At 34.1% G+C, this 12,147-nt stretch overlaps 2 protein-coding genes across 5 annotated transcripts in view; one reads left to right on the plus strand and one right to left on the minus strand.

Moving 5' to 3' along the window:
- Window positions 1-12,147, plus strand: part of LOC120417666 (G protein-activated inward rectifier potassium channel 3-like) — a 39,921-nt gene that overhangs the window by 19,363 nt on the left and 8,411 nt on the right. For 3 of the 4 annotated variants that reach the window (XM_039579788.2, XM_039579787.2, XM_039579790.2), the window contains exon 2: window positions 7,768-8,042. In XM_039579788.2, the coding sequence (XP_039435722.1) occupies window positions 7,768-8,042 (275 nt within the window). Of the gene's footprint in view, window positions 1-7,557; window positions 7,702-7,767; window positions 8,043-12,147 lie in introns of those variants that run through there. The other variant, XM_039579789.2, reaches the window with a different exon arrangement.
- On the minus strand, window positions 2,335-3,978 carry LOC120417669 (uncharacterized). Its single transcript, XM_039579799.1, has 2 exons — window positions 2,727-3,978; window positions 2,335-2,662 (listed from the first exon to the last, which is right to left on the minus strand). The coding sequence occupies exons 1-2, from the start codon at window positions 3,741-3,743 to the stop codon at window positions 2,426-2,428; spliced, it is 1,254 nt and encodes a 417-aa protein (XP_039435733.1). The 5' UTR covers window positions 3,744-3,978; the 3' UTR covers window positions 2,335-2,425.

Consider the following 12,147-nt stretch of genomic DNA (forward strand, 5'->3'; position numbering starts at 1 on the left):
GTTTTTTTTGCCAATCAAGTTTTAGTGACAAATAGTGAAATAAAAATCATCAAAAAATATTTCACAGTGTATCATTTTTTTTCAATAGTGTTTAGAAAAATAGTTACGTTAAAAATTCTTAGTTTAAAGATAGATCATTTTGCTTTTTTTAACATTCAGTTTATGTCCACGCAAAGCCGAGATATTTGCATTTTAGTGAACAAAAAGGGACGAATTTTCAAAATTCTTGGTATATAAGCGTTTTTAGCATAAAACATTGGCAACTATGATTACAAACGGGAAGGCATATATTTTGGATATTTTTATTTTGCTCGCTCAAAAACGATATTTGTTAATAACATTTCATGAAAAAACATTAAATTTTCTCACAATGTGACGTAAACGACATATTTATAAGAACTGCTCTGTGCTCTTCTCAATATGAACAAATAAAGGGTTACTTTTTTTGAAAAAATAAGTTTTTATAAATGAATTTGTTTCATTCGAATGTACATACATCAAAAAAATCACGTTCACAGCTTGGAGATATCTTGACTTTTTTTTGATAAGGTCCTATAAACAAATGTAAACATTGAGTGTATCCCTTTCACACCTTATGTCAAAGTCCATCGGAGTAAGCGGGATACACTCAATGTTTACATTTGTTTATAGGACCTTATCAAAAAAAAGTCAAGATATGAACTTTAATTAAATTAATTTTGATTTATGATTATTTGTCGTTTACGTCACATTGTGAGAAAATCTCATGTTTTTTCATGAAATGTTATTAACAAATATTGTTTTTGAGCGAACAAAATAAATATATCCAAAATATATGCCTTCTCGTTTGCAATCATAGTAGCCAATGTTTAATGCAAATATTGCTTATATACCAAGAATTTTGAAAATTCGTCACATTTTGTTCACTAAAATGCAAATATCTCGGCTTTGCGTGGACATAAATTGAATGTTAAAAAAATCAAAATGATCTCCGTAACATTTCCTATAAGCTGAATGCATTAGTTTTGGCTGCAAATTTTTTTGGCTCGTTTTGGGGAGTGATTTTTGAAATTTTTTAGCAAAAAAATACAAATTTTTCTCCCTAAAACGCCCTGCCATGCCCAAACACAAGCTTTTGTGGACTATGTCTGTACAGGAATTTGTTCAGGGGACATTAAACTATAACTTGAAGCTCAAGGCGACCAAATTTGAATGACTTTAGTACTATTGTTACGCGCATTTCTGAAAAATACTCGAAAAATGCACTTTTTTCATTCAAGCTCCGCGCGCGAGTTGTAAACCATTTTTGGGAATTTTTTGTTGTATGAAAACGTTGTTCCTGACATCCTAATCTATCATTCTAGGGGTGAGCACCGATGATTTGAAAACTTTTCATTTTTTTGGGACGGCCTAGTGGCCACCAACACCACCAACATGCTGGTGCAGCGCCTGTTGGAGTGAGCAGGAAATATTCTCTATAAATGCTACTTTTCGTGAGTGTTCGCTTAAAATTTCATCAATTTTGGCAGCACGAAGCAGGCCCAAAAGAGCGCTGGAAAAAATAAAGAACTAAGCTGAAAATTGAAAAATGAGCGTGGCCCAATGCACTCGACTGATTAGAATGCATTTCTGAAATATTTTTTTTAAATGCTTGTAAAAGGAATAGCATAACTTTTAATAAAAGTGAAAATAAACAGGAATGTTCACAAAAAGTTGCTCTACTCGTTGGTGTACTTGGTTTTAGTGAATTTCAAGGAACACTCCAGATTATCCAGCATCATTCAAACACGACCGCTTATAAGGCTTAAAAATGGGCATATTTCCCCTATGAAGAACGTGTACATCAAATTTTCTTTTCCTTAAAGCCAAGCAAATTCCGACATCGCTAGAAGTATTTTTCAGGAAATTTTTTAGCAGGTATGGGTTATTAAAAAAAAGCAATTGAATTTTAGTGAATTTCGATGTTCAGTACAGCAAAAAGGTTGTTTTTTCGCTAAGTTTTCTTTTCGTCTAATCTTACACTTTAAGAAAACTCATGATTGCAAATCAACTGATACGTTGTGACATTTAGATAATAAGTAAAAGGTTTTTTCCCTTCATGAAAAATTTAAACCGGTGGGAACCTTTCCAGATTGTTCAAGACGTCATGCGTGACGGTGTCAGAAACCCATAAATTATTTCATCTTTGGCAGGGCTTTTCCGCTCCAAATATGTTTTTAAAAAAGCTCAATTTGTGCTTTCGGCCTAAGGCCTTGTGCAATCTAATATTTATTTAGTACATTTGACATCTATTACATTTAAACTTTTTGAATTTACTGTATTTACATATTGCAAATTTTATCATTGCTGCTAAAAACTAAAACTTTTTTTTTAAATTTATCACTAGTAACAATCTTATCTTCAATATTTAAGTTAAATTTCATATTTAAATTACATCTCGAAACATTTAGACAAAATCGTTGAAAAACGCAAACAAGGAGTAGGCCATGTTGAGCAGCTCGTAGAACCGATCCTGGGTGAACTCGAAGAAGCCAAAGCAGTTCAAACGCAAGGCTTGCTGCGCCACCGTCATCACGGTGGCCATGGTATTTCGAACCGCGCGGTACTCTTCCTGGAACTGATCATCCCATTCGAGCTTCTCGGGCCAGTTCAGGTTGTACACTTCCCGGGAGATGGATTCGCTCTGGGTGATTATTTTTCTATGTTAGGTATTTTTTTAACTGTTATTTTGTAATTTTGACACTCACCGCCTCGGTAAGCAGGCTCACCATCCGCGTCAGCGAGCAACACTCCAAGGCTGCCCAAACGCAGTAGTACAGCGTCTGCAGCGAGAACATCGTGACGCTTTTCATCTGGGACAGGTAGATGGCACCACTGGCCAGGTTCAGCGCCGTTGAGTAGTAAACAATCAAAAAGCTGACGTTCAACAGAGGTCTGACCTGGTCCAGCACCGCCAGGAACTCGGCGTGAATTTGGACGCATTTGTTGAACTCAATTTGGGCGAATTTGCAAAAGTTGGATTCGGCCTTCGGCCTGGAAATTTCCACTTCGACGTTGTCGAAAATCGCTGCGAACGTTAGTGCGATGACTTCCACCTCGGCTGTCAATCCGGTGACAACTGTGTAAATGACCAAATAAACCAGAACGATCATCATGGCCACTCCGAATCCCACAAAGTACACCAATTTTTCGCAAAACTTCTGCAAGAAATGCAGATCAATTTGAAACGGCAACTTCAGGTAATGATGTTGCGATATGTCCAGCGCAAGAATGCTCGTAAAAACACAGCACATGATCGCCACCGAAGGTATCACAATCCTCCGAATGTGGTAAAACGCTCGACTACGAATCCCCAGCGAAGACCCCAATATCCTCCCAAATTCCCTTCGGTTCAGATACCGTCGAACTCGCATCAACGGCCCGTAGTGCCGCAGAACGATGAACATCCGCAGAAACGTCACCGCACAAGCGATCACCACCTGCAGACAGCTCAGAATAATCTCCAACCGTTCCCGCCGGTAAATGTTGAGCACCGTGTTCCGGAACGCCACCAGCACCGGCAGATAGATCGCCCACCGGTACACGGTCCACCAGCGGCGAACCTTCCCGCTGTGGCCGGACTTTAACCGGGCTCCCACGACGGCCAGCAGAAAGTCCAGCCCGAAGAAGAAGTCCGTCGAGTAGTCAAAGTCCCGGGACAGCGTGCGGTAGTAGGCGGTGACCCGCCAGCGGAAACGGTTCCACAGCCTGCTTACCACTTCCATGCTGATCGTAGTTCCAGAACGTACTGGTGGGGGTCAAGTTTCGGTTAGTGTTCCAACCGATTGGTGACTTTTTTTTCTAATGATTAATAATAAATTACTGCCGGTGTCATATTTTAATTCATTACTTATTCAACGTCTCTGGAAAGTTCTTTTTGAAATAGTAAATCTTCCGGCTAGGATTTTCAGTTAAATTAAAGGGTTATATCTTGTGGAAAACCCCCTTCGCTGTCTAGAAAGCGTAGATATTAAACCGGGGTTTTTATCAACTTTGCAAAAATCGAGCCATGTTTGTATTCTTATATCCGGCTGAAACTTTTTTGGTGCCTTCGGTTTGCCCAAAGAAGCCATTTTGAATCATAAGTTTGTCCATATAATTTTCCATACAAATTTGGCAGCTGTCCATACAAAAATGATGCATGAAAATTCAAAAATCTGTATCTTTTGAAAGAATTTTTTGATCGATTTGGTGTCTTCGGCAAAGTTGTAGGTATGGATAAGGACTACACTGAAAAAAATGATACACGGTAATTTTTTTTTGATGATTTTGAATTTCACTTTTTGTTGATTTGCAAAAACACTATATTTAATCTTTTTTCTGATATGTTTTAGGGGACATCAAATGCCAACTTTTCAGAAATTTCCAGAATGGGCAAACATTTTTTGACCGAGTTATGATCTTTTTCATCAATACTGATTTAAAAAAAAAAAATCGAAATATTGGTCGCAAAAATTTTTCAACTTCATTTTTCGATGTGAAATCGAATTTTCAATTAAAAAAAACTTCAGTGAAATTTTGATAAAGTGCACCGTTTTCAAGTTATAGCCATTTTTAGGTAACTTTTTTGAAAATAGTCGCAGTTTTTCATTTTTTGAAATTAGTACCAATGTTTGCCCACATTTGAAAAACATATTTTTGAAAAGCTGAGAAAATTCTCTAAATTTTTCGACCCTTAGTTGCTGAGATATTGCCATGCAAAGGTTTAAAAACAGGAAAATTGATGTTTTCTAAGTCTCACCCAAACAACCCACAATTTTCTAATGTCGATATCTCAGCAACTAATGGTCCGATTTTCAATGTTAAAATATGAAACATTCGTAAATTTTTTCGATCTTTCCGAAAACAATATTTTCAATTTTTTAAATCAAGACTAACATTTCAAAAGGGTGTAATATTGAATGTTTGGCCCTTTTGAAATGTTAGTCTTGATTTAAAAAAAATGAAATATTTTTTTCGAAAAGATCAGAAAATTTCACGAATGTTTCATATTTTAACATTGAAAATCGGACCATTAGTTGCTGTAAAATCGACATTAGGGTTGTTTGGGTGAGACTTAAAAAACATCAATTTTCCTGTTTTTAAACCTTTGCATGGCAATATCTCAGAAACTAAGGGTCGTATCAACAAAGTTCAAAAATGAAAAATATAGAGAATTTTCTCAGCTTTCCAAAAATATTTTTTTCAAAAGTGGGCAAACATGTGCACTAATTTTAAAAAAATAAAAAACTGCGACTATTTTCAAAAAAGTCACCTAAAAATGGATTTAACTTGAAAACGGTGCACTTTATCAAAATTTCACTAATGTACTTTTGAAAAAGTTGAAAAATTTTTGCGACCAATATTTCGATTTTTTTCATTGTATTGATTAAAAAAATCATAACTCGGCAAAAGATTTTTGCACAACCTGGAAATTTTTGAAAAGTTGGCATTTGATGTTAGAGGACATACCAAAAAATAAAAAAAATTAAAAATAGTGTTTTTTTTCAAATCAAGTTTTAGTGACAAAAAGTTAAATAAAAAATCACCAAAATGTGTTTTTCCGTGTATCATTTTTTTTCAGTGTAGTCAATATCCATACCTACAACTTTGCCGAAGACACCAAATCGATCAAAAAATTCCTTCAAAAGATACAGATTTTTGAATTTTAACCTATCATTTTTGTATGGACAGCTGTAAAATTTGTATGGAAAATTATATGGACAAACTAATGATGCAAGATGGCTTCTTTGGGCATACCGAAGGCACCAAAAAAGTTTCAGTCAGATTAAAAAATACAATTTAAAATTGAAGAAAAAAGACCGATTTCGTAGAGAATTGCTCTATAGTCACTCTATTGTCCGTCGATTCATTTTGCCCAGAAAAGCCATTTTGTATCGTTTTTTTTATCTCTTTGCAAATATAGGGGATGTTCATTAGGGTGACAAACTGTGACCTTGACTCGAATTCTAAGGCAAAATTAAGCATCTGTGCCATTTTTGTTCGACAAATCGGTTAAAGTTGGTGAAAAAATCTTTTCATACAAAAAGTATGTTTTAAATCGATAATAACTTTCCAGGAATTACTCGGATTGCTTTGCACTCTTCGACAAAATTGTAGAGCGTTAAATTTCACATCAGAATCGCACGCTTGACAAAATTTATACATAATCAACACTATCTTCCGGGATAAAATCGAAAATTTTGCCTTTCTCCATACATTTTTATCAACAATTCTCATGAAAACTTCAACTCTCAATAGTGACCCCTAACCCTTAACCAATTTAGCTCAAAATTTATGCACAAATGCTTACTTTTGCCTAAGAAACCAAGCCAGGAGGTATCTCCTAGGATTTTCATATTTTTTAAATTATTTTGTAACTCTAATGTCTTAGCAAAAGTGCTACAAAGCAAAGAAAAAAAAGTATTTGAATGTCTGTATCTGATTTTTCTGTTGAATTCGATTTCTTCGACAAAGTCCGCCCCTCCGTCACGAGGTATCAAAAAACGGACCTCGGATTCGTGATCAGGGACAAAAGTTACCCCTTAGGACAAAGTTTCACGCAAATTGAAGAGGGTTCGGGGCAATTTTTCCCGATTTCGTGTGAGTTGGTTGAGAATTACCCTAATCTAAGCTTAATTTTAAGACCCAATTCTCAAAAATATTCTTGCAATGTTAGAATTTCAAAAGCACCCAACTCGAGAACCACACTTATTTTAGCCTAACACGCAGAAAAATAAGGCATATTTGAATCAACAAAACGTTTTTTTGATTTGAAAATCATGATTTTTGTTGAATCAACGCTAAACGTCAAAGCAGCTTTTTCAAAACAACAAAAGACTTTTGTGGAATTGAGAAAATCAAGGTTTGTTTCAACGAAAATTTTGTTGATTCAAACCTCGTACAGGCTGATTCTACAAAACATTTTTCTGCGTGAATACAAAAGTTGGCCTGTTATTTTAGCAAAAAATCGTCTGAAGACGACAAGGCTTCAGAACCGCACAATTTTTCGGAAAACCCATTTTCGGCATTGCAATAAGACTAAAAAATTGCGAAGAATTGGAAAAAAATTGTTAAAGTGGCTTTCTAGTCAGAAATTTACCATCACATTGAAAGTATGTTTACATGGCAGCTGGGGATTTGTTTGCATCGGATTTGCTGTCTCTTTCTGGCGAAAGTTTGTGTGTCAGTCTACTTCTAGCTGTTTTTTTTTATTGACTGACCGCCCAATATGTCAGCCAACAAATTTGTCAGGGACTGTGACAGCCTGACAGCTCGTGCTCGATCATCGTTTGCACACTGTGACGAGGAGTTCGTCATTTTTGGGTTAAATGATATTTTTTTCACTGGGCCTAGAAAGCCTTTTAGGGAACCCATATCACTTCTGGCAACACTGTTTTCACTACATTTACAAACTCAGCACCTCAATGGATTCAATGCCTTACTCACCATCAATCTTTTCTTTTTTTTCACAACTGGGGAGCTGCCCATTACAACGAAAGAAAGAAAGAAATCCGGTTATCTTATCGCTCAGGTGCCAATACTGTTTACCCAGCAGTTTGTGCCGCACAAATTTACGGTCATACCTTCAAAATGTAGTGAGAAAAAACGATAGACTCAGTATGATTTCATCAGTTTAGGGGTAAACATCAAGTTATGACCAGATACCAGAATGGCCCAGGGGACACTTCGGCGAAATGAATCGTACTGTTAATTTTGATTGAATTTCGAACATTTCTCAAGCGTTAAATTGTGTTTTTTTTCTTTCAGGAGTCGTGCCTTCCGGCCCGGAACGACCCGGAAGTACCGCAAGCGGGCAATTCTGAAGAATGGCGAGTGCAACATTACGACGTCCAAGGTTTCGCAGCAGCACTTGCGGTTCCTGCAGGACATCTTCACGACGCTCGTGGATGCCCAGTGGCGGTGGACGCTGCTGGTGTTTGCGTTCAGCTTTATCGGGTCGTGGTTGTTCTTCGCGGTGATTTGGTGGCTGATTGCGTTCACCCATGGCGATCTGGAGGAGATGCACCTGCCCGATAATCAAGGTGAGTGGAGTGGTTTTTTTTAAATGTTTTTCATTGACTGAGACATTGACAAACAGAGATTAGTTTTAAACCTGTGTAATTTTTTTTCTTTTTTTGCGAGTAATTCAACTTTTTCTTAATAAATTCAGAATAAATTTCATCAAAACCGGATGAATCTTTACATCACTTTTTGAACTGAGCAGATTTTTTTTTCAAGATCCATAAATGCCATGATTCGATCTGAAAAATCACCAAAAATCCATTTTCAATTAATTTTTGATCTTTAAAAAGCATTGGAAAGAAGAACTCTTAAAATTTTAGAACATTTAAGGGTTGAAAGTTTGACTTGTTTTATGTGACTTTGCCAATGTTTTTAAAAATGATATTTTTTAGGGGTCAACTTTGGTTGTATTTTTAACTAAAATTTCCCAAATTTTGAGTAAAAAAAAGTATGTAATAATTTTTGTAGTGTCCCAGACTATTCCTCTACGCATTTTTCACAATTGAAATGATAATGGTGCCAAACTACAGCAGAAAATGTGAAAAACAAGCAAAATTTGAAAAGTAGCTGTAAAAACATGAAAAAAATTGTTAGGCAAAATGTAATGATAGGAGGTGGTAGAATAGGCCAAATACTACCAAAAACAAACATAAACTTAACAAGATAAATGCAAATAAAAAAAATAAAAAAATCCTTAAAATAACATAAAACAAGAGAAGCAAAGTTTTTCGTAGAACAAAAGTTGCTCAAAATGACCTCCTAAACACGGGAAAAATAAAAATATTCGAAAAAAACTCAAATGTATAGATATTTCAACAAAAGTTAATGAACTAAGCAAAAAATAATCAGAAACTTGAATAAAATACTCTTGCCATGTTTACAATTTTCTACGAAATCTTTCGATTTTGTGTATAGGAAATTCTCATTTGTTTAGCAGGTTATGTACTCGATCCTAACTCTAGCCAATTTGCTGTTTTTTTACTATTTTAACAACTTATTTCGATTTTTTTTTGATAAAACTTGCTTGCTCACTTCGAATCGAGCTTTTTCCCGGACAGACGGTAATCCCGAGCAGACGGATATAACTTGGGAATAACATTTTTTTTGAAATTTAAAATACTAGACCAATAACATTTTATGTTATTTATAACAAGATTTGTTATTCGTCGTTATGATTTTATTGTTTTTGGATTGTTATTGTAATAACAGACTAATAACACTTTTAGTTATTCTTCGAACAAAGTTGTTTTGGCTTTCAACCAATATCTGCCCAATAACAAATTTTATTATGAAACCCTTATGCAAAAATGGTTTTTTAAAGAAGATTCCATAACACTTGCTGTTATTTTAACAGTATTTGTTATTGAAATGGCATGAAATTTGTTATTACCGTCTGCCCGGGATAACAAAATTCATGCCATCCCGAGCAGACGGAAATAACTTGGGAATAACATTTTTTGATATTTGAAAATACTAGCCCAATAACATTTTATGTTATTTATAACAAGATTTGTTATTCATCGTTATGAAATTTGTGTTATTGGGTTGTTATTGTAATAACAGACTAATAACACTTTTAGTTATTCTTCGAACAAATCTTTGTTATTATTTTTTGTTATTTTAACAACTAATCCGATCATCCCAATAACAGTTGAAGGTATTCTTCCATAACAAAAAATGTTATTCCCAAGTTGTTTTTTCTTTCAACAAATATCAGACCAATAACAAATTTTGTTATGATAACATGAACTGTTATTAAACTCTTATGCAAAAATGGATTTTTCAAGAAGATTCCATAACATTTATTGTTGCTTTAACAGTATTTGTTATTGAAATGGCATGAATTTTGTTATTACCGTCTGCCCGGGATTTCAATGACAAATACTGTTTAAATAACAGAAAGTGTTATGGAATCTTCTTGAAAAATCAATTTTTGCATAAGGGTTTAATAACAGTTTATGTTATCAAAACAAAATTTGTTATTGGTCTGATATTGGTTGACAGCCAAAACAACTTTGGAATAACATTTTTTGTTATAGAAGAATACCTCCAAATGTTATTGGGATGATCAAAAATTTATTAGTCTGTTATTACAATAACAATCCAGCAACAAAAAATTCATAACGACGATTCTTGTTATAAATAACACAGAATGTTATTGGCCTAGTATTTTCAAAAATCAAAAAATTTTATTCTCAAGTTATTTCCGTCTGCTCGGGTTATCACTCGATTTCAGTTGAAAACGCTTTTTATGAGCTGTAATTAAATGTCAATGTGCTGATATGACCAAATAAGAGGCACGACGTAATTAGATGCTGTTCTCCTATTTTTATTACTTGCATTTTTTAATTGGCTAAAATGTTTTTGGGCCTTTCTTTTGACCCAAGCAGCCATTATGTTAGCCATTTGAAGCCAGCCTATCGTTACAAAAATGGTTAGTAAATATTCGAAAACCTGTATGTAATTTGTCTGAACTTTTCGAAACAAAATATTTGCAGAATTGATCACTCATGAGGGCCATCTAAAAAACAAAACGAAAAACTTCAAATTTTTTGTTTGATAAAACTTAGACAAAATTTCTGCTAATCTTTTCGATTGATAATTTTATTTTAAAGTACAAACTGTAGTAAAGAAAAAAAACTGTGATAAATTTATGTTTTATTCCCAAAAAAAATCTTGTTAGATCTTGTTTTTTTTTTAAAATGGATTAAATGGATTAATCCATTAAAAAATTTTTGCTCAAAAGTTGCGGATTTTGTCTCCTTAAACAAACAAAATATTTCAAATATTAATAAAGGCATTATGTTAATTTATCACGAAAAACTCTAATTCGTCGTTATTTAAGTGATAACATAATGAAGCTTAATCATTTTGTAATGTTAAATCGAATATTAATTTGAAAAAAAAAAAAACAGAAATTGCAATTTTTTTGTGATACAGTTCCTCAAAGTTTGTTTTTAGGAATTTGTTTACGATCCTGTTTCCCCATAATTCAGTTTGGAAATTAATCCCAACAATCATATTGAGGGAATCTGTACAGTTTCCATGGATTCTAATTCAGTGGAAAAATATCCTTTCGAAACTATGCTTGGCTCTCGGAGACGCGAAATTTCCACATCGTTACGAGTTGTTCTTTTAATTTATATTTGTTGAGAAATTTTGATAAGAAAGTTTGACAATCTTTTTTTCAAAAAGAGTTGAGATCACTGTCAATTTTGTGTCTTATTTGTTCCCTCTCCTCCTCTTCAAAATGGCTTACAAGTCAGGGGGGCATTTAAATTATTGCCTCAAGTTGAAAAGTTGCAAAAACTTGTGCTTTTGATTGTACATACAAAGAAATATTGCACAACTTTAAAAATGTTGATCAAATAGGGCTATTTTAATCTTATAGTACAATTTGTTTTTTTTTAAATCACAAGTATTATTGTTAAAAGTTTAAAATTATACACTATTTATACTTTTTTTTTAAAGTTCAACTTTTCCGCAACTTTCTCGCACTCAATTGATGATAAGTAGGCCATTTCCTCAATACAGAATGACAGGAAAGTTGTGTGTTTATAAAATGAATTGCAAAAACATGTTCAAGTAGAAATTAACGTTTAATCGAAAAATCCAATTTAGAAAGTATTTTCCAGATTAGCAAAATTATTCAATTCGTCGCTAGAATTTATCTTTTTTTCAGCAATCATTGCTGATTTTTTTCTTCAAACGCTATTTGAAGCACAGAAAAATCTTAAAAATCGATTTGGATGAAATTTTGAGCGTTTGTTTGTCTATATATGAGATGAACTCATGCCAAATATGATCCCGCTACGACAAAGGGAAGTGGGGTAAAACGGGCTTTTGGATGCAACTAGGTGAGTTGGGAATGATGAAGTTTTCCGCAATTTTAAGATTTTTCATGTTTTGCCTTTCTTACAAAAGAAAGGTTTAAGGTTTGCTTTTGGAAAAACGCTTTTTTCAGAAATCTAAAAAAAATCGTGCACGGCGAGGATTCGTCCCAGGAAAAAATCCTATAACTAAATTGAAGGTTTAGATGCGCTCTTTCGATTGAATTTTGGCCCGAAACCCGGAACTCAAAGTCTGATTTTTGAGAGCTCTTTTTCTGAAATACATGGCCGATGT

The sequence above is a fragment of the Culex pipiens genome, chromosome 3, assembly GCF_016801865.2.
Source record: "Culex pipiens pallens isolate TS chromosome 3, TS_CPP_V2, whole genome shotgun sequence".
Lineage (NCBI taxonomy): Eukaryota > Metazoa > Arthropoda > Insecta > Diptera > Culicidae > Culex > Culex pipiens.